The sequence below is a fragment of the Quercus lobata genome, chromosome 4 (genome assembly GCF_001633185.2).
Source record: "Quercus lobata isolate SW786 chromosome 4, ValleyOak3.0 Primary Assembly, whole genome shotgun sequence".
NCBI classification, from domain to species: Eukaryota; Viridiplantae; Streptophyta; class Magnoliopsida; order Fagales; family Fagaceae; genus Quercus; species Quercus lobata.
In genome coordinates this window covers 10,236,649-10,260,655 of record NC_044907.1, presented here as the reverse complement: position 1 = coordinate 10,260,655, position 24,007 = coordinate 10,236,649, and the positions used below count along the sequence as shown (strand labels likewise).

At 33.7% G+C, this 24,007-nt stretch overlaps 1 protein-coding gene across 1 annotated transcript; it reads right to left on the bottom strand.

The window, feature by feature from the left end:
* Nucleotides 1-565: 565 nt before the first annotated feature.
* Nucleotides 566-10,179, bottom strand: LOC115987944 (serine carboxypeptidase-like 40). Its single transcript, XM_031111553.1, has 7 exons — nucleotides 9,651-10,179; nucleotides 5,056-5,163; nucleotides 4,656-4,930; nucleotides 3,037-3,297; nucleotides 2,361-2,572; nucleotides 1,195-1,303; nucleotides 566-995 (listed from the first exon to the last, which is right to left on the bottom strand). Exons 1-7 carry the CDS (start codon nucleotides 10,021-10,023, stop codon nucleotides 837-839), a joined length of 1,497 nt encoding a protein of 498 aa, XP_030967413.1. The 5' UTR covers nucleotides 10,024-10,179; the 3' UTR covers nucleotides 566-836.
* Nucleotides 10,180-24,007: the final 13,828 nt, after the last annotated feature.

Here is a 24,007-nt window from a genome sequence, read left to right as displayed (position 1 = left end):
GAACAAAAGCAACAATGGGACCCACACTCAATTCTAGAAATGACAGGTCGCAAAGGAAGAAGAGAAAGACAATCCAGTCCCTTAATAATGAGAAACACTGAGGAGAGGAATTTAGAACTCTTTTAAATTCAAGAAAGTTTGGCTTTTAGATTTACTCTTGTATGTGAGCATTTCACCCTCTATTTGTAACAATAATTGGTTTAAATAGAGAAAAATATTGGTTAAATAAAGTATCACATCAAGTCAATTTATTGTTTAGACAATTTTCAGTCAAGTGAATTAAGTTTTGGTCAATTAAACACTCAGAGATAGCAAAATTGTATCAACTTCAAATAATCACATCTCACTCGTTTGAAATCCGAATTGAGTCCAATTTTTGTCTATTTTAAAGCCTCAAATTTTTTTTTGACAATGAAACAACCAGTTTCACTCATAAATTATTTATATATATAAGATAAAATATATAAGTAAAAGATCACCAACTCATCATTTTTGAACAAATCCAAACTTTGTCATTTTTGAGTAGCTTCTAGCCCAAACTCAACCCTAAAACAGATTTATTTAAACAACCTAATTTTGATATGTTCTACACTAGGATTCACCAACACATTTATGAACCCTAACAGTGATATAATTGTTGGAACAAAAGTGGACCACATATTAAATGATTGAAAAGTAAAAACAAGTTGGGCTTTTGCTCAAAATAGAAACATGCTATTAACTTTTTATTAGGTAAACGCAGATAATCAAAACAAACATAGTTGGCACTACAAAGGCAAAGGAACCAACTTAGCTAGAGCCTATGTGGACTTATGAAATTTAGATAAAAAATGAAATTAATTATGTCTACTGATATCAGGAAGTGGTTTGCCTTCAAGGAAGTGTTTGATCAAAGAAAATGCTCTCGCAGGCTGGTAGCTTGGCACTTGATGTCCTGCTTCTCTTACTGTCGCAAATGTTAGGTCTCCCTCATACACTTGTGTATAGCCACCAACCTGTGACAACAACAAAAAAAAGTTATCTTCACTATTGAAAAAAGGATGTTAGAATATTTTGAGCTTTTTGAAGCAAAAACATGTATTGAAATATTCAAGTTAAATCTTCACTATTGAATAAAGGATGTTAGAATATTTTGAGCTTTTTGAAGCAAAAACATGTATTGAAATATTCAAGTTAAACAGAACTATGCAATACCTGATCTTTAGTGAGGAACCAAGGATGCCATGCAGTCTTTATAGGAAGCTTCATTTTGTTTATAGAGTATTTTGTTGAAGTAACAGGTACCCTTCCATCAATATCACCACTGCATTTCATCCAATAAAGACTCATTTGAGATTTGTATATATACTTTGATTATCATATATTGATCAGAATATATAAGGATGCCAAGATATGATCCACAAGTCTTAAAAAGTCAGTGAAATCATCGATAACTTCTTTGTTTGTTAACGTGTTAACGTGTGGTAAGCACTAAAATATCCTAGAAATTAAGGTTAACTCTTCAAAACTCCTAGTGATTTTGAAGTTAAGATGACCTGTATTTGGGATTTGATTTCCTCTATATATTGTAGTTTGTGGTCCGTAACCATTTTATAACCAATTAAACCCCAAGTAGTAGTAAGATCTATTGGTTTCAACTTTTTCTTTTATTTATATATATATATATATATATATATATATATCTGAGATAGAAATCATACTCTAACTTACTCTAAGTGTATATATATGAAGTTCTCTCTGAAAACTTGAACCATGGTCCTTACTTCCTCCTTTAGGTTTCTTTATTCTAAAGCTTTTACTCTAAAATAAAGAGACTTAAAGGAGGTAAATATGTTTGTGCTCAACTCATTAAGCAAATGAAAGAGGTTAATTTTTTTCCATTAAGGTGGAGTATTGATCTTAGCAAAGATGAACTATGTATTTGTTTATAAACCAATTAGTAATAATAAAAATAATGCTAAATTACAAATTACAATGATCTAACTTTGACCTGTTTTCACTTCAGTTGTTGTTGTTGTTGTTGTTGTTGTTGTTGTTGTTGTTGTTTTCTTTTTTTCTTTTTTTTTTTTTTTTTTTTTTTAACGTTTACATTAATTGTTTTTCTTTGTCATTTTATCTAATTTTCACCAAACACCATTCATCGTTTATAATATTTTCGCTTCCATACGACTTCATTTTGGTGGACATTAAAGAATGACAAAATTGAAAATACAATTAAATGTCTTTAAAAAAAAATAAAAGAGTATTGAATTGGAAACATTTCTAAATTAATTAGAGAGAGTAACAACAACAAAAAATAAAGGTTAATTCCTAATTGTGTCAATATAGAACAACGAAAGATATGACAATAATATTTTTACCTGAAAATCCACACTCGAATGCCATTGGCCATGAGCTCCTGCAAATGGGGAATGATGGTTGATGGACTATCAACCCATTTTTGTATGACATTACTACATGGTTCCCAGTCATGTGTGAGTCTAGTAACATTGGCATGTAGGGCTTCTTGAACTTCAGGCCTATTCATATAAGCATATACATAGTACTCGCTGCATGGATCAAATTTAAATATCTGCACCACAAAATAACAGAACAATGTAAATTACATTTTTAGGAGCAAAAAGTCATAATATGATATATTATAAATGACATCTCTTTTTAAATAATGAGCGTGTTAAAAATGCATTTTTAAAAATCAAAAGGTTGTTACAACTCCAGATAACCTTTTTATAAACGTTCATTTTAAACCCAAAACGCCATTTCCCAAACTTATACAAACGCACCCAAGTTTTTTAGACTGATGCAACATGAATGATGCGTGTAATAACTTCTAAAGCTAAAAGCACATTTGTTGGTTAAAAATTTAAGAATCATTGGATCTTAATTAGAAGCATGTATGCAATGAAGGAAATTAGAAAAAAAAATTACAAAACTTTTTAAGAACTTGGATTCCTTAATTTCCTAACCACTTGCACATTTTCCCTCTTGTTCTATTCTTTCTCGTTTCAAACTCACTAGAAAAATTTATCAACTTACGGATGTTTTCTTGGGTTGAGCTGTGAGATTGGAAGAGGAGCACAAGGGAGCATAAATGTTATAGATATTGATGTAGGAAATATCTTTCGACGCTGCTTCACTGGCCGCAATGCACTCATGAGACTGAGTGGAGGCATTGGATGAGAAGTTGCAATATTTTTGTAATTGATACACATCTTGGTCTGAAACGATTGCATGGGTCTCAAGGTAATCAAGCATTCCTTGCGTATCTGTTTCATCGTTGATCACTGCATTTCCAATCTGCATTATGAAAACAAAAACATTAAGATATTTGTTTTGTAATTCTATAATTACGATGGAAGAAAGTTTTGAATCCTAAATACATGTTTCTATTAGAGACGTCAAAGATGTTAACTAGTTAAACTTCAAAATAATTCTAGGCTAACCAAGAAACTAATTTTAAAATTATAATACTTATTATATATAAGTAGTTTTAGAATTATGTCACTTGCACTACAACTATTTCAAGCTAGAGCCTCTTGAACTGAGAACCTTACCTTTACCCTCATCTCTTCGTTGCTTCACCATTATTGCTTTAAAAATAAAAAATTAATTTTTAATTTTAATTTTATTATTATTATTTTTTTTTAACAATTCGATAGTTGGGAGAATTTGAATCATGGATACTTCTATGTAAATTAAACACCAGCCGCCCACACATTTTAACCTTTAATTCGTATAATTAAATCATCTATAATTTTCATTTGATAGTATATTTATCTTATAACTTTTTTAAGAAATTTCTTTTACAAATGGTAAAAGTTGTAACTTAAGAAATCATGGAATCAAAGTGACTTAAATCTCTTATATCTACATGTGTAATGAGAATATCCTTATTCCTATGATTAATCAGTCTAGCAAATCAACATTTTACTTCTAAAAAACGATATCAATATTCTCTTATTTTATTATTAAAAACCTTATAACTTAACTAGTTGGTACCTTCTAGATGTTTGGTGTTTTTAATGAAAATATTCTAAGTTTAAATCTCTTCTACCTTATTGTAACTATCGAATTATCAACAACCCCAAAAAAAAAAAAAAATACTCATTTTATCCATATGTGAATATATCTGCAGTCCGCTGTGTTTTACAAATTGGCTTCAAAAACAATTTGGAGTTTAAAAACATCTCAATGATCTTGAATAATGAATATCAGATTTTAAAATTGAAAAAAATAAATAAAAAATAAAAACTCACAAACCAAACAAACTTTATAAAATTTATAAACTGTTTTTTGTTTATTTAAGCTTCTACCAAACAGTTTTTCAATAAATAATTGCACTCTAGAACGTCAATTCACCTTGTAAATCATTTTAAAGTTTATAAGTCATGTGATCACCAAAACGAAGTATGTTGTTAATTACAGTTTAATATACTAAGGATGTCTTCCTTCACCATCATGATAATATTTTAGAATGGAAAGCCTAACAAGTAGTATAACATCTAAGTTTCAGTAAATTCTTCATTTCGAAAAGCTTAAAGATATATAAACGCTTGTTGTGTGACATCTAACTAATTGTTTCTCATAGACTATTATCTAATTTACAATTGTATATGTGTGTGTTTTGAGAGAGAGAGACAGAGACAGAGAGATACAATGATTCCTTTGAGGTTGATAATGGTCTTGCTAGCTTTCTTATTATGGAAGAGAATAGTATGAGCAAGTTGAGGAACATAATGCCCGGCATAGCTTTCTCCAGCAACATAAAAATCACGATTCTTGTACTCAGGAAATCTTTTCAGCCAATTCAACAAAAACACATAATTATCTCCTGCAGTTCTTCTATCCCCATTTGTACTATAATCCAATGTTGTGTTGGAATACGAAAATCCTACCCCGGCAGGAGATTCAAGGAACAAAACATTTGCGGCTGAAAAGAAAATTCGAATAAATAAACATTGAAAATCTGTTTTTGGAAAATAATGAGAATTACATTATTAAATTTTGAAAAAAATAATAACCATAAAATAAATGTTATGAGATATATAGCTATACCATTATTCCATGAAAATTTGTTGTCGTAAAGTGTTTTGCCATCACTGTGCACACGAAATGGTCCGAGCTCTTGCATTGCTCCATAAGCAAGAGATGAACAACCAGGACCTATGGAGAAATCAAGCAAGAATAATAATCATCAAAGAAGACCATATTATAACTAGGTGGCAGATACTTAAGATGTAGATACCATTTCTTCTCTGTTGACAAATATTATATCGAGTTATAGTATTTAAATTTTACACTTTTATTTTCTATTTATATGGTATATATGCCAGTGCCTTTAACATCAAAATATAAATGCTAAAGTAATTAGTAATTCCTGTTAGGTTTTAAAAGTTTAGAACAATTGACAAATCGAGAGCACAAACTTGTCTAAACATAGATTCCTAAGTCTATAGGTTTATATATATTAGACAATACTCAAAGTGTTGCAAGTCAGAATACAAAAAAAAAGAAGTTGCAGGTTTAGAAATTCAAAACATGCCAGGTTCAACCAATTGAATAGAAGACTCGACCGATCAAGACACGGATCTATAAACTTTAATTTCGGCCCAACAGCTCATTAAGTCCATTTAGTGATTAAGGTTTCAGATCTAAGTTTTCTAGTATTTAAAGGAAACCCTAATTAAGGCACGTTTTATTATGACTTTGGAGGTACTCTTTTGAGATCTTAAAGTTACTGTGCCTTCTCATTTCAAAGTCACTACTGGAATTCCATCTACACATTATTAGAACCAGTAGATTTAAAGTTGCTGCTACAAAATCATGCATAGCTAATGATTTAAAGCTTTGAGTGAGATCTCAGAGTCACAAATGTGGGTGTTTCTGTGCGACAAATTCAAATAAAAGAGTCCGTAGATTTGGAGCTGCATGTAATTGTGTGAATAAGTACTATAAGAGGTAGCTTTAGATTTAGGGAAAAATCTATTGTAAAATTTTCATTCTATCATAGCAAATTTGTTGCTTTGATGATAGATTAGGTTAAATCCTCCCTAGGTTTTTTACCTTGAAACTGTTGGTTTTATTGCTTTCCCTAGGTCATCACATTGCTTGCCTTCTTTACTTTTCCACACTAAGTAATATGATTGTATGTGTATAACCTAAATTTAAATAATAAACATAAGTATCAACTTGGTTAAATAATTAGGTTAAACAATCTAAGTATACATACATACATACATACATACATACATACATATATATATATATATATATATATATATATATTGTTTTAAGTATTAATCATAGGCTTCTTTAGGAACAATTGACTATAGTTCAAAGTAAAAGTTTTTTGGGGTAGCAATGCTTTTTATACGACTACGGCTACAAGATTTTTTTTTTTTCTTAGGGTTCAATAAAAAAAATGAATCTTGAGTAAGAGATGAATTTTGTGGTTTACATGATTTTATTCAAATTCTTTCATAGTACTAATAAGATAATAAAAGATAAATTATAAGTTCATTTGGTATATTGTTTTTCATATAATGAACATACTAATTATGATTGCTAAGACTAAATCATGGAAATAATCTATAGTTTTTAAATACAATACAATTGTATACCCCTGGCATGATGATCACTTCATACGTTCAAGTTCTTTTTGGGGTGGGGGACAAGGGCCAATGTTCAAGTTTTTAGGATAGAGTTTCACACATATATACACTTAGATTAGGTTAGAGTGAGATTTCCATATCATATTAAAAAAATAAAAAAGCTAAAAATATATTAATTATTGTTTTATATATATATATATATATATATATTAATTATTGTTGTTAAGTGAACTTTAATTATTTCTCAAAAAAAAAAAAATGTTGACTTTTAATTATTATTAATTAGAATATTTTTATCAATTAGTTTTTTTCTTTACTTTGTCCAATTCCTTTATTTAACAATTGAACCCATCTTTGACAGCTTACTATAGGTTTTATAATTCTATTAAGAAAATTTTTGTTGTGTTAATATTTGTTTTTGTCTTTGCTCAATCACTCCTTTGTTCCACACCCCTTGGCTAATTTTTTATTTTATTTTCTTTTTTTAGAATCATCTATTGTCTAATTTTTTAATTGTCTTTTAAAGTTAACATTCACTAAATACTAATTGACTAATTGACCGAGGCCCTAATCCCCACTTAATAAATAACAAATTAAAAAAATTAAAATCAACCACTCCACTCACATATTCAATCAAAAGTATAAATTAATTGTAACTTTATTTAATAATTCAACTCAACTTCAACAACTATTGGTCTTTGTAATTCTATCAAGAAAATTTTTGTTTTGCTAACTTTTGTTTTTGTCTTCTCTCAATCACTCTCCTGTCGCACGCCACTTGTTTAATCTTTTATTTTTTTTCTTAGAATAATCTACTGTCTAATTGTTTAATTGTCTTTTAATGTTAACATTTACTAAATACTGATTGACTGACTAGCCCATGCCCTAATCCCCACTTAACAAATAACAAATTAAAAACACATTCAAATTCAACCACTCCACTTGCAGATTCAATCAAAAGTATAAATTAATTGCAACTTTATTTAACAATTCAACTCAACTTTGACACTCTTGGTCTTTGTAATTCTATTAAAAAAAATTTGTTGTGTTAACTTTTGTTTATGTTTTCAACTAATCACTCCCTTGTCCCACACCCCTTATCTTATTTTTATTATTATTATTATTTTTTTTTAAGAATCATCCATTTTTTAATTGTCTTTTATTGTCAACATTTAATGACTACTAAATGACTGACTAGTCCATGCCTCAATCCCCTTTTAACAAATAACAAATTAAAAACACATTCAAATTTAGCCACTCCACATGCAGATTCAATCAAAAGTATAAATTAATTGTAACTTTATTAAACAATAAAACTCAACTTTGACAACTATTGGTCTTTGTAATTCTAATAAGCAAATTTTTGTTGTGTTAACATTTCTTTTTATCTTGAATGAATCACTCCCTTGTCCCACACCCCTTGTCTATGTTGTTTTTAGAATCATGCATTGTCTAATTATTTAATTGTCATTTATTGTTAACATTTACTAAATACTAATTGACTGACTGGCCCATGCTCCAATCTCCACTTAACAAATAACAAATTAAAACACATTTAAAATTAGCCACTCAACTCGATCGTTGATTGGATCAAAAGTATAAATTAGTTGTAATGTTATTCAACAATTCAACTCAACTTTGACAACTATTGGCCTTTGACATTATATTAAGAAAGTTGTTGTTGTGTTAACAGTTGTTTTTGTCTTCACTCAATGACTCCCTTGTCCTATGCCCCTTGTCTAATTTTTTTTTTTTTTAATTTTTTTAAGAATCATCCATTGTCTAATTGTTTAATTGTCTTTTAGTGTTAATATTTAATAACTATTGATTGACTGATTGCTCCATGCCCCAATCCTCACCTAACAAATAACAAATTAAAAACACTTTCAAATTTAGTCACTCCACTCGCAGATTCGATGAATAGTATAAATTAATATTAACTTTATTTAACAATTCAACTCTCAACTTTGACAACTACTGGTCTTTGTAATTCTATTAAGAAAATTTTTGTTGTGTTAACTTTTGTTTTTGTCTTCACTAGTTACTCCTCTATCCCACGCCCCCGTCAAATTTTTTTATCTTTTTTTCTTAGAATTAGCCATTGTCTAATTTTTCAATTGTTTTTTATTGTTAACATATACTGACAACTAATTAATTGACTGTCCCATACCCTAATCCCCACTTAACATATAACAAACTAAAAACACATTCAAACTCAACCACTCCACTCACAATTCGATCAAAAGTATAAATTAATTGTAACTTTATTTAACAATTCAGCTTAACTTTGACAACTATTAGTCTTTGTAATTCTGTTAAGAAAATTTTTGTTGTGTTAACATTTATTTTTGTCTTCACTCAATCACTCCCCTGTCCTACGCCCCTTGTCTAATTTTTTATTTTTTTTAGAATCATCCCTTATCTAATTGTTTAATTGTTTTTTTAGTGTTAATATTTACTAATTACTGATTGACTGACTAGTCTATGCCCCAATCCCCACTTAACAAATAACAAATACATTCAAATTCAACCACTCCACTCATAAATTCGATCAGAAACTTTATTTGCATTATTAGATTGTTAAAGGGATCATATTTAAGATTATTTCAGTTGCTTTGAACTTAAAAAAAAAAAAAAAAAAGATTTAGGGCCTCAAGACGTTCAAATTTTTATTATTTTTATTATTTTAGGGCAGAGTTAGCTTTGGTCTAGGGGTTCAACCGCCAAGACCCCCCTAGGCCCCTATACCAAAGCTAACGCTGCCCTGTTTTTGTGAGGGAAAAAAAAAAAAATGCTATCTTTTTTCTTTTTTTTCCTTATCGGTTATCCCTCACTGTCTATCTCTAAAACTTAAAAAGAAACAAATTAATAAAAAGAAAAGGCACTAAACACATAAACAAAGAAGAAAACGAAAAAGAAAAAGAAAAAATTATTTATACATGTGTTTCCACTAGTTGATAGTGACATTAACTTTTTATCAAAAAAAAAATAGTGACATTAACTGGAGACTGAGATAAGATCAAGTATAGTACTGAATACCTCCATTAAGCCAAAGAAGAAGAGGCAATGAATCCTTAGAATGGTGAGCTTCAACAAAGTAATAATAAAGTGCACGACCAGCTAATTTATCCACCGTGACATAGCCACCATATTGAGAGAAATTCACTTGTTCTTGTCCAGGCAATCTCTCAATCCTATCTCTCTCCTTCAACCCCTCCTGAGGATGAACATTAGTTTCATTGAAACTGTTGAGTGCCTCGAAAAAACTCGTGTCGAAGCCAGAAATTTTCTTCAATATGGAATTGTGAAGATAGGCTAGAGTTTGTTCTTGCATTTTTTCATGAGTTTGAGACACGAAGCATGAAAGAATGAGCAAGGATAGAAGAATCCAACAAAAAGGTTTACTTTCCATTGTGTTTGTTTCTCTCCACTTAGACACGTACGAGACACAAACATAAGGAAGAGATTAAAGGAAAAAGATAATGGATTTGGATCTTAAACTATAGTTGTTTATATACTGTAGTAGTAGAAGAAAGATGATTCCAAATGTGTACGTTTCAACTTTTAGGATGAGTTTCTACCAAAAAAACTTTTAGGATGAGTTAATAACCGCCATTCTCATCCTATAGATCGATGTTAGTCATTAGTCAAAGATGCCTAGGAAGTAAAAAACAAAAAACAAAAAGGTTAGTAGAATATGTTTTGTTATATATGTACTACCAATAATGATATAATATATACTAATACTAATATTATAATTAATCGTGGGTAAGAATTTTCTACTGTCCGAGTATTAGGGTTCGAATTAGATATAAATTAAGAATATATTTATTTAGTATAATTGAAATAGAACAAAATAGATAGCAATTTTTAGAAAAATAAAAATAAGTTTAATCATGTGCGAAATCACATCACGTGCAACCAAGTTTTATCAAAACCAAAAACTTTAGGTTTTTAATAATAAATTTTCTTATAAAATTCTTAAATCATGCATCAATAATAATTTCATTTAGACCAAAGCACGCGCATAAAAAGAGCTACATAGCATGTGCACGAGTATAAAATCTGACTTTATGGCTGAAAAAAAAAAGTTATGGCAGAATATCAAAATAATTTAAATTAAAAAATATTTTTAAATTAAAAAAATAATAATAATAATAAACTCTTAATCGGAACAACATTTTTTTGACTTCTTGAAATTTTGACAATATATTTCACTTAGAGAAAATTATGCAAATAATTTAATGTGGCCAAATGGTGCATGCGAAAATTAATTAAAAATCATATGTAAATTGAATTGAATATTTCAATAATATAATTAAAAGTGAACAATAAAATAAATAGCAAAATCGAAGAAAAAAAAAATACTTCTAGTTACGTGACAAAAGTACATTGTCTAATATCATTATCAAAATGAAAGTAATAATAAATTATCCATTAAATTAAAATAACCATAAAATAAAGAAAAATATTTCTTTTAAAATTTCTTTGAAATTTTTAATATTTAAATTATAATCGAAGTAGTACTTTAAATTTCTCGAAACTTTGGCAGCAGAATTTAACTTAGAGCTAATTACTATGTTATTTTAATATAATTGCATGGCAAAAGCACATCATATAATATTAATGTGTAACATTTATATTGAGCCACATAATACAAGTATGATATATATATATATATATATATATATAAACCAACTTTAATTAATTGTCTATGTATATTTAACTTCATTAAACTTTAGTAATAGATTTCTACTTAAATAAATTATGCTAATAATTTTAATATACTTATAGCGTGCGAAATGACGAAAGCACATCACATGATGCATGCGTGTGAAATGACGAAAGCACATCACATGATGTATTATACATAAACTGAGCCATTTGTCGTAATTAAGGACATGCAATTTCGTTATACAATATAAGTGGATCATGTAATAATATTTGATATATATGGTCAAAATAATGAGGGGTAAATACTTTGTTCATGGTCTTCAATCATGTTCCTTTAAATAATGTTAATATTGAGGATGTGCTTGGTCATTTAATAACGCATGCAATTTTCCCAATCTTGATATGGCACCTTCCTTAAGGAATCCATTAAGGGCTTGTTGACAATTTTTTTGAACATTCCTCCGTTAATTTGTGCATTCTCTTAAAAATGGAAATATAACTTCATTTTATCGTGGATTTTAGTTAAATTAACTAGTAAATATATATATATATATATATATATTGAATAAGAGATTTGGGATTTAATCTCTGTCTACACAAAAAACCAATTAGTGTCTTAGTCTGATAAAAAGGAAATATTATTAGAAGCAGACGTTATAGGTTAAAACTCTCTCAAATAAAAAAATAAAACTTCATTTTATCATACTAATGCAATAATGAAGATATAAAGCTTATTAGTGAGAAATTAGACAGAAAATGATAAAGTTTTTTCCTTTTATTTTAATAACTAAGCTAATGATATATGAAAATTTTCAAGAGGCTTCTTTCTTTTTTCCTTTTTCTTTTTTCTTTTTTTTTTCTTTTTTTTTTTTAATGGTAAGCCTACTAAACCCTATTTTCAGTTAAGGGTGTTTGATGGAAATGACAACCTATTGGCAAGCAATTTGTAACAAAGTAATTGGGTGGGCAAGGGAGGGGGGAACAACAATGACAAAGGAATAGGGGAATGATTTGTTGAGGAGATAATACCATTGGAACCTCGCACAAAACTGTTTTTTTAAACTAACATCATTGACAATATTACTTTGTTGGGTCTTTTTCCAAAATCATCTATATGCACCTCACATTGCACCCTTCTCACTCAAACTGCAAATTAGACCTTAATAACCTTGCCACATTATCCCACACCACAATGGATTTTGAAACCACCTTTTTGGAAGATAACACATTGGGGAGAATCTAATTGAGAAGTTAATATAATATCGCTTAACTCAAAAAACTTAAATTTATGAATTTGAATCCAATTATCTCCATTACTTTTTTTTCTATCCAATATTAATGGCAATAACAACTCTCTGTGTGTGTGTCTATGTGTGTGTGTGTGTGTGTGAGAGAGAGAGAGAGAGAGGTTTAAATTGAGATGTAGAGCTATAGGTATATGATTATAAGCAACCAATAAGAAATATCCATATGTAAGGATAAGATTATATATGATGAATGAGAACCACATGTCGGGTAAATTTAGTAAAAGGCTAGGTCTGGCGCCAGAGAATTTGTGACCCTGGCCCACTATGCATTAGGGCCCAAGGCTCGCGCTGAGGAGAGACGTTGCCGAGGACATGCAACGAAACTCCGAATGGCCTAGAAATGTAGCCGAGGACGATCCTGTCCTTGGCATCCCAAAACTTAGAAGGGAAGAACGACATGCCATCAGAGGCAGCCCCCAAAGTGCTTCCAGAAGAAAAGATGAGTACAATAGAACTCGCACGGGGGTACAATGTGGGAGCGGTTCAAGGAAAAGCTGTCACCTTCGCATTGAATGCGCCAACAAACGTCCTGGCCACATTGATGGGAAAAGACCTTTGAACAGTGTGGTTTCGGTTATTGCAACTAACAGAAAGTGGGAGAAGGTGGTTGATGGGACAAGCACTCGAGTAGTTACCTGCCTGATTAACAGATGAAAGGTCAGGATCAACTAAGAGGGGCTATATAATATAAGAATTCATCCACGGGAAAGAGGGGGTGAAAAAATAAAAAACATTATGTTTCGTCTCTAGGATCATGGTAACCTAGCGTAAAAAAAAAAAAAAAAAAAAAAAAAAAAAAAAAAAAAAAAAAAAAAAAAAAAAAACATTAAGCTCCTTGGACGGAGGCCAAGAACCAGAACCACCCAAGCTGTGCCGAGGAAAAAGTCTTCTTGGATACACTCAGTCCACCTCCGTGCGATCATCATGAACACCATGACTAATTACTGTCCAATAACCAAGACCTAGCCTTTTAGCCCACTCTCTACAAATTTATTATTTGGGCCTTTAACGTTCGAACCCAATAAACCAATTTGGGGTCGTTACAAATTGAGTCCTTACAATTGGCGCCGTCTGTGGGGAGGCTTGTGTATTGGCGCAGACAGCGGTTAGTCATGGTAGGATCAAGCCCCTGTCAACAAGGGTCCCTTGAAAGAAATAACTTTGGCAGTGGTGCAAGCTATGCAAAAGCTCCTCCATAATTTCCAACAGCATGCTAAGGGGCTACACTTCGAAGTGCCAGTGGTGCGGGCAATTCTAGGGGCTTCTAACATCAAGTTTATGCCCCACACACATGCAAAGGGGCTGATCCTCGAGGGACTAAAAAAATCTAAGTTTTGGACAGAACCAAGGTCTTGCATGGTTCTCGGACTCAAACCTATGGGGAAACCAACTACTTTAAGAAAATATAAGTTTTGGACAAAATCAAGGTCTTACATGGTTTTCGGACTCAAACCTATGAGGAAACCAACTATTTTAAGAAAATAAAAGTTTTTGACAGAACCAAGGTCTTGCATGGTCCTCAGACTCAAAACTATGGGGAAACCAACTACTTTAAGAAAATATAAGTTTTGGATAGAACCAAGGTCTTACATGGTCCTCGGACTCAAACCTATGGGGAAACCAACTACTTTAAGAAAATCTAAGTTTTGGACAGAACCAAGGTCTTGCATGGTCCTCGGATTCAAACCTATGGGGAAACCAACTACTTTAAGAAAATCTAAGTTTTGGACAGAATCAAGGTCTTGCATGGTCCTCGGACTATGAGGAAACCAACTACTTTAAGAAAATCTAAGTTTTGGACAGAACCAAGGTCATGCATGGTCCTCGGACTCAAATCTATGGGGAAACCAACTATTTTAAAAAAATCTAAGTTTTGGACAGAACCAAGGTCTTGCATGGTCCTCAGATTATGGGGAAACCAACTACTTTAAGAAAATCTAAGCTTTGGACAGAACCAAGGTCTTGCATGGTCCTCGGACTCAAACTTATGGGGAAACCAACTACTACAAAAAGAAAGTGCTAGACAGAACCAAAGTTTTGCATGGTCCTCGGACTCAAATCTATGGGGAAACTAGATACTCCAAGAAAATCTAAGTACCAGACACGGCCTAAGAACACGCTCGGCACCTCGGATGATGCCTTTAGCTCCCCAAAAGTATGTCTAAATACAAATTCAATGCCCCATGGGTGCGGGTAAGTTAGAATTCTGCGATGTGATCCTAAATATATCATATGCACAACCATTCATACATGTTAAGATAACTAGTTCAAAAACCATGAGGTTCACAACAATAGTAAATATCGGTAAGGGCAACGAATATGTAATTTAAAGGAAAAAGGAATAAAAGAATTTCATACATGTGGTCAAAGAGTTTAATTAAAAGCAAACTCTAAGGTCCTCAAAACAAAAGGAAAACTAATTAACAGTTAAACTAGAAACAAATACAAAAGTTGGCTAGGCTTCTACTTCTTCAATTTCGTTTTGGCCACTTCTTGGGAAGGCTGAGCAGGATTAGCCTCAGGACCCTGAGAGACATCCCCTTCCTAGGAAGGCCAAGCAGGATTAGCCTCGAGGCCCTTGGAGACATCAGCAAGGGGAATGGCCTAAAGGGGCTGAACCAAGAAGGCTGGCACCTCGGCATCAGAAATCTGAGCACTGACTGTAGACTTGGCAGCCTCCTGAGGTATCTCAGGATTCAGACCTCCAGGTGTTTCTGTTGCCTCATGAAGCTCTCCTCCCTTAGTCGACTCATCAGGAATGGCAATGAGTTGAGCAGCTTCTGACTGAGCAGTCTCAGTCTCCTGTGGAGCGCTCACAGCCTCGGAGCTGGCGGAGGCGGTCTCACGGATGGCCGGAGGATAGTATATCTTCTTTACCTTCCACAGGTCGGACGAGGCCTCCACCCTGACTCGTTTGAGGGCTTCATTCCAAACCTGGGAGCAATATAGCCTACATACACCAGAGATTTAAGCTCTAAGGGTGGCCTGGGTATCGGCACCCCTACATCGTAAGCCTTCTCCTCGACCTTGTCCCTGGAGGTCTCGGCCTCCGTCTTGGCAAACTCGGCCTCTGTCTTGGCCCTCACAGCTTCGTCCCTGGCCCATTCTGCGACGCCCTTAGCCCTCTCTGCCTCGGTCAGTTTTTTCTTTAAATCACCGATCTGCTCCTTGGCGATCTCCAATTGCTCCTCGGCAGCAAGCAGGCGCCTCGTCTGTTCCTTAGCCTGTTTTTGGGCACCGTCCAGGCCTGCCTCAACACTATCCTTGGCCTTGGTCATCTCCTTTAAGTCCTCCCTGACCTTCGCGAAGTCGGCCTCGGAATTTTTAAGGGTTCGCGCAGCCTCTATACGCTTATTACGCTCAAGTTTCGCAGACTTACTCTGCCCCTTAGCCTCGTTCTCCAGCCTATAGATGGCCTGGACGACCTGCCAATTGAAACAAATATATTATGAATGAAAATCTAGGGGCAAAGGTTGACGGAGTCATAAGTATTAGGAGCCTTACCATGCTCAGGTACCTCTTCATGCTGAGGAAAACCTCCTGCATCCTCATATTCTTCAACTCGGTCATGTCAGTGGGGAGCAGCAGGGTCCTTTCCAATGCGTCGGCCACATAAGCGCCTTCACCATCTCGGAAGCTCCTCATGGATGCATCTTCCATTAGAGGCTCCCCGTGGAGCATTGGGGCAGGAAGCCAAGCATTGGGCACGGACTGGGCATCGACCCTTTTCCCCTGGCCTTGATCCCTAATCTTTAACTGTTTTGGAACTCGTGGGGCTTCGTCCTCCTCTCGAAAGGAGTGGGATTTCCCCCGGTCTATTGGCTCCTTACTCTTGAAACTCCTTTTCTTCTTTGGGTCCGTGGGCTCAGGTCGAGGAGGCAAAGTGGATTGGGGAGGGGCAGGAAGCTTGGGTCGGGGAGGTTGTGACTGCGATCGGGAAAGAGAAGACCTGGTTTGGACAGGCTGGGGCAATAAAGGGGGAGTTGGAACATTGGGATGCGACCTTCCCTGTACACCCTTCCCCAGCTGGCCCTCAATAGGTTAAACAAGCTGGTCGGGGGCTTTCTCTTAACACCCATCTCCGCCCGAGAAGATGTTCCCACTGACAACAATTCCATCTCGGACAAGTTAGGGTCACCCAGGTCACCGGAAGGATTCTCAGATGGATCGGCCTGGTCAAATACACCGAACCCCTCTTCGGACAGACCCAAATCACTCTCGTCTTTCGCTGCTTGGTGGGACGGAGAAGACCCCGCCAACGGCATGCCCTCCGAGACAGGAGATCCTTCAGAGATCAAAAACCCGTGCTCGACTATAGTGATTTTCTAAAGCTGAGGATCGTTAGCTCTGATCATGTGCTTCAGGGCGGCAAATGACTTATGGATGAGATTGTACCTTAAGATTTTGTGAGCAGCTCTGACTTGACCATCCTCTTCGTTTACAAAAACCGCCGCCTTGAGAACGGACTCCAAATCCTCCTGGTTGATCAGATGAAAGTGTCGGTGAAAAGCGTATGGATCTGCAAAAAGAAAGCATGTCCATAGTTAGTAACTAAATCACATAGATTAAAACGGTGAAAAGATTGGCCTCCTCCTACTTTCTACACCCCACCTGGTTCTCCCTCCACAATGGGGCAAGGAAGGCCATCATGCCACTCCCCAGATACAATAAGAAAGTTCTTATTCAATCCTTTGCTGGACTCGGGGAGGCACTGGATTAGCCGAACTCTATCGTCTCTCGTCTTCATATAGTAGGATTTACCCTTCAAATGTTGGAGGTTGTAGCACTAGTTTACATCATGATGGGTTAGTCTTAGCCCCATTTTTTTGTTTAAGGCGTCCACACAACCCAGGATCCTAAACACGTTAGCAGCACACTAGGTGGGAGCTAATCGAATATATCTAAGGTAACTCCTCATTACCGGCCCCATGGGGATTCTCACAACCCCTTCTATAAAGGCGAGAAGGGGAATCACCACCTCGCCCGTTCTTCTCTTAAGATGCCACTTCCCCTCCTTGCAGTACCTCAAACCCACATTAGGAGGTATCCTATGGTCAGCGATGAACTTTTTCATCGCCTCTTTGGTCTCAACCAACTCTCTTAATTTAACAATTTCTAGAAACTGCTAAATAGACTCAAGGGATGATGGGAGAAGGAGATGAACAAGAGAAAGATAAACCCAGAAGAGAAAAAAGCACGAGTTAGTGAGAGCAGAAAACTTACAGAAGGGAGGAAAAGTTCCTCGGACAGGCTTTTTATGCTAGAGAGAAGCTTGAGTTTGGATGTAACTTTGACTGAACCCAGGATATGTGTGCTAGAACTCTTAAGTGCGAAAGTGAAGAGACAAATCATTTCTAAAGATTATTTATACCTCTCATTAAAAATAACAATGCGGATTTTCCCGCCCATAAAGGCAAGGAAATCTCCACTGTTGGATTACCATCGCACCGTTGAACGTGGGGAGCACAGTGTCACCTGCATTTAATGAAGATGCGCTTCACATGCCAAGGCGCTAGGAACGTGTCTCGGGCAGACGAAGAGGCTCTAGTACTAATAGATGACAAGGATTGACCAGCCATGATAGAGACCTGATGTCATCAAAACCCTCCTCTCCGTCCGAGGAGCCGGACAGCAGGATTTTGAGGGGCTATTGTGGGGCTAGAGAATTTGTGACCCCGGCCCACTATGCATTAGGGTCCAAGGCCCACGCCGAGGAGAGACGTTGTCGAGGACATACAATGAAAGTCCGAATGGCCTAGAAATGCAGCCGAGGATGATCCTGTCCTCGGCATCCCAAAACCTAAAGGGAAGAACGACATGCCATCAGAGGCAGCCCCCAAAGCGCTCCCAGAAGAAAAGACAAGTACAATGGAACTCGCACGGGGGTACAGTGTGGGAGCGGTTCAAGGAAAAGCTGTCACCTTCGCATTGAATGTGCCAACAAACGTCCTGGTCACATTGATGGGAAAAGACCCCTGAATAGTGTGGTTTCGGTTATTGCAACTAACAGAAAGTGGGGGAAGGTGGCTGACGGGATAAGCACTCGAGTAGTTACCTGCCTGATCAACAAATGAAAGGTCAGGATCAACTAAGAGGGGCTATATAATGTAAGAATTCATCCACGGGAAAGGGGGGGTGAAAAAATAAAAAGTATTATGTTTCGTCTCTAGGATCATGGTAACCTAGTGTAAAAAAAAAATGAATAATAAGAACATTAACCTCCTTAGATGGAGGCCAAGAACCAGAGCCACCCAGGCCTTGCCGAGGAGAAAATTTTTTTGGATACACTCAGTCCACCCTAGTGCGATCATCATGAACACCATGACTAACTACTGTCCAATAACCAAGACCTACTCTTTTAACCCACTCTCTAAAAATTTATTGTTTGAGCCTTTAACTTTCGAACCCAATAAACCAATTTGGGGTCGTTACAAATTGAGTCCTTACACTAGGCATATAGAATAAGATCTTACATAATATTACATCATTTTTATTTGAAAAGAGACTAATATTTTTTTTTTTTATTTGGCGTGACATGAATTTTTTTTTCATATTAAAAAGCAAGAGGTATCATAGTCATATCTAATTTTCAATGATATGATATTAGATGAAATTTTTTAGATTTGTAATATTTTATTTAAAAAATGGTTAAAACTGATCGTATGCATTGCAACCAATCAAGATTCAGGAGGGGTGGGTTGGGTTGGGCGATCTTTTGAACAACCTTGTCTTGATGGATTTTTCTATTCATTATTATGAAATATTTGCATATTCTAATGTAAGAAACAATATACAAATTATAGTTTTTCTTTTCTTTTACTGCTCAAAATACTTGTACTTTTAACATATCCCACTTCTGAAACAGCAACTAAGTTTTAGGATCCGTTTGGATATCGCTGAAAACTGAAAACTGAAACTGAAAACTGAAAAATACTGTAACAAAATAATTTTTAAATGTGTGAATAGTACCGTATGACCTATTTTTAATGAAAAAGTTGCTAAAAAGTGAAATTTGTGGGTCCGTGAACAGTACATGATATGCACTGATTGGCTGAAAAAAGTTTGAAAAGTCAAAATTTGCGGTTACTGTTCATTGAACAGTACATGAACAGTAACTGCAAATCTAAAAAATGCGTGAAAAAAAAAAAAAAAAAGCTGAAAAACGCAAACGCACTAGTTTTCAACGCAATCCAAACGCAGGCTTAATCCTAAAATTTTTGGGTTCAAATTATAATCTTCAATAGACTAAATAGAATCAATTAAATGTATTTTTTTTTCAGTCATTTTATTTTATTTATCCAAAATAATACTTTTTATTATTTTCTATATTGATATGTCATTTTTCACTACTATTAATATTATTATTTTGACCTTTTTCTACACTTTTTCTTTCTCTTCACATTTCCGCTCGCACTTCTAGAAATAAACTAAAAAATGCACATGCAACGTGTGGCCCATAAAGAGACTTCAAATAATAGAGACAATATATGTCACACTCTATCACATAATTGTCTAGGACCCTAGAGTAATGGTCCAACAACTATACTATTCTTTTATAAAAATATCTATACTTTTATTAAGGGAATTGACCTTTTGGTGCCCACTTTTTTAAATGGTCCAAAATAACTGCACATTCTTCTCTTTTTATGCGTGTTGAAGACTTTTCTTTTCTTTTCTTTTCTTTTCTTTTCAAGAGAAATTGTTTCTCCTAAAAAGGAAATGAATAATGAATAATAAAAATAAAGTTCAGAAAAGTAATTAACTTCCAATGCTTGGATGATTAACATGATTGATACTCTATGCCTACCGCCCTTGAATGTTGTAATGATATGCTTGCTGCCCTTGTGTTACATGATACCATGTAATGTCTTATGCCATGAGATAAAATATGAAATGCTTAGATGAAGGTTAGGACATGTACCATGCCTAGATGAATGTTAGATTTATGATTGTGGCTGAGATGATGATATGTCTATTCAGATGAATGTTAGGACATAATGAGATACATACGTCGGTAATGATGCAACGAGTTGATGATGTCTATAAAATGCCATATGATATGCTATGACGGATGAATGCAAGATTGTTTACTAAATGCATGTTAAAAAATATTATTAGAAAATTAAATATTGCAACAAAAAAAAAAAAAAAAAGCTAAAAAAATATAATTTTTACCAGTCCACACATCAAGAAAAAAAAAATGCATATACATGTACAGAACTCAAAAATTAATCAATCAATTTTTAAATCAAGTTGGGTACCCAATTTAGCAAAGTGTATGCATGATGTGTATGAAAACAGTGAGAGATATGACTACAAAAATGCAAGATGGACAAAGAAAACAATATAATGCATGTGAATCTTAACAAAAATGATGCATGAAAAAATAGATTGATCAAGAAACTAAAAACCAAAAACTTTCCAGTTTCGATCGGTCAAAAGAAAACGAGCTAGGAAATCAAAAAACACTTAAAAACTTCGACTGATCGAGAGGAATCGAGTGAGGAATCAAGGCAACCCGAGACTTTAAGCTTAAAAACTAAATTTTCCTTTTACCATTTCGATCGGTCAAAAAACAGACTCGATCGATCGAATCTTGAAAAAACAAAAAATTTGAAAATTCTGGAAAACTTTTTCTGCAGAACCATTTGAAAAACTGTTTTTATGATATGAGATGCATGTTCATGATTTCAAATGTTTTACAAAACCAAACTTTTCTAAGAAAAACTCAAACCATAGCAAATTTCATCAAACTTTTCTTTTTCTCACTCCCCCAAAATGCATTATATAAATCAAGAAGTTAAATTTAGGATGGCCATAAAACTTAACACACAATCACATGTACAGAATTTAACAAAGATTTGCTTGTGGTTTGTGCAACTAGTAAGTAAGATACTCATAAGGTGATATGTGGACAGAAAATAAGCACAATTTCTACATTATTCATTACATAAGTTTGAAAGTGACTATCACCTAAAGAGTTACATAATATAACTTTCACATCTCCTAGAAAACACGCTTGCAACTGTGCATTTTTTTTTCTTTTGCTTTTTCTTTTTCTTTTGAAGCATATTTTTCTTTGATTTTCTTTTTGCCTTTTGCTTCTTTTATCTACTATACAGTAACACCTTAAGTATTTTACTGTGCAAGTGCTACACCTTACTGAGCACGGCTTTTATGATTTGCACATAGGTGTTCATGATTGTCGAGTAATAGTGGTGAGATGGTTATTTATGCCTTTCTCCTAAGATTTTTTAGTCATTAAAATCAAAAAAATGTGACTTCAAAATCAAGAGCATGTGTTTAAAAATCATAAACAACTCACACAATATAAGCACTACATAGCACAAACTAGCAAAGTGCAGAAAATAAAGCTCATCAAAGTTAAATAAGGTACATAGTCATGAAATGTAAATTTCATAAGTCAATCTCAATTATACAGCTTGAAGATGTATAATAAAAATAGATAAATAAATAAATCTTTTTGTGTTGTTTTTTTAACCAAAAACAAAAGGCACACATTATGCTAAAAGAACAAAATGCAACAACAATGCATAATAGTACTCAACTAAGCTATAAAGGGTACACAAACAAGAAATACCAATTTCTTAATTAACCCATGAGTACATGTACAAACTCGTACATACCCATACAAAAACAGAAATAGCTCATGCACTTAGTTATGTAACACATATTTTCTATGTTTCTCCACAATTTCAAGCATGTTCTAAATCAAGAGAGAGATATCATAATTCATGTAATCCTCAAGAAAAATAAAACTAGACACAAAATAAAATATTTTTGTCTTTTTGAAAAATTTTCAGTGTTTTTGGATTTAAAAAATAAATAAATAATCAAAACAATCTAAAAACTAAAACAACCAAAAATAGAAAGTAAACATGTCCATAAATAATTGAAAGAATTAAATCAGGGACAAGTAAACAACACTCACCTTAGCAATCTTTTCTCACCCATATAGTACGAGTCTTTGGCTTTGTAGGTGAAAAACCATGAGAAGCAGAGTGCATTTGAGGAAATACACAATTCTTCTGAGAGAGATTGAAAACCTGCAATTTCCTTTCACAAGCCAACAAGCTTAAATTTTTTAAAATCATATGAAACAATTTATTTAGATTTATGGCAGGAGAAATATCATCACATATCTTAGACTTAAACAAAAAATGCTTAAATTTCAGTTTATTACAGTTAGGACGAATGTGACCAGAAACACCACAAAAGTGACATACGAGAAAAAATTTAGAAATATCAGTATTCCTAATAGCAAATCTAGTCTTAGATTTTGGTTTTAGCCTCAGCAAAGAACAATTTGGCCTAATATGACTAACAACATCACAAAGATGACAAGTAGACACAAAAACAAATTTCTTATGCACTCTAACAAGAGGTTTAGACATAGGTTTAGAAACTTTAATGTCTACATCAAAACTTTTACCTTTATCTAACCTAGCAACATAAGCCTTTTCTTTATGATTCCTCTTGAAAGGAGGAATAGAAATTTTGTCTTTAGACTTAATAGGAACAGAAACAGATCTGTCATCAACAACAAGCTTGGTACTAGGCAAATTTTCATGTTGAGTTTCAGCCTCAGCTAACTTTTTTTCCAAACTTTTCATCTTTTCATCTTGAGAGGAAAATTGATTTCTCAAGAATTCATTCTTTTTATTAGATTCATCTAATCTAACAATCAATTCCTCTTTTTCAAGATTAGCTAATTTTAATTCTTCCTTGAATTTCTTAGCAATTTTCATAGATTTTGTTAATTCCCTGCAGAGAGTTTCACAAGCATCAACAAGATCAATTGAAACAATATTGTTCTCTTTAATCAAATCATCACAAATATGAGTAGACAGACACTTAAAATTATCCATGATACCTGGGATTAAGGATCAACTCTAGGTATAAAAACCTAAAAACAAAAGCTAACTCGCTCTGATACCACTTGTTTGTTCGTTTAGACCCCTTAAACTAGATTGTTTAACCTAATATATTAACCAAGTGATTACTTAGATTAATTATTCAAATCTAGGTTAAACACAAATAAATCATATCATGCAAAACAGCAGAAAATAAATAACACCACGATATGATGACTTAGGAAAACCGATGAAATGAACTATTTCAAGGTAAAAACTTGAGGAGGATTGACCTAGTTATTCTCAAGGTAAAGCAAATCCATTATAAGAGAATCGAAAATTTTAAAATCAAATATAACCCTAAATCTATTGCAAGCTCCGAATCCATGGACTCCTTCTCTTCTTGAATTTACAGCAACACAAGCTACCTTGCTTGTGACTTTGAGATCCCACTCAAAGGTTTAGCACTACAAACTCTCTAATTTGTGACTCCAAGACCACTCTTGAAGGTTTAGATTATCAGCAGTTGTTGATCTTATTG

What these genes read in the sequence shown, in the direction of transcription:
- LOC115987944 (XM_031111553.1), bottom strand. Translation starts at nt 10,023, where the DNA reads ATGGAAAGTAAACCTTTTTGTTGGATTCTTCTATCCTTGCTCATTCTT. An exon ending in CTCAACCCAAGAAAACATCC is followed by an intron (nt 2,573 to 3,036) that starts GTAAGTTGATAA and finishes TTTGTGGTGCAG; the next exon opens with ATATTTAAATTTGATCCATG. An exon ending in GGTTCCTCACTAAAGATCAG is followed by an intron (nt 996 to 1,194) that starts GTATTGCATAGT and finishes TTGTTGTCACAG; the next exon opens with GTTGGTGGCTATACACAAGT.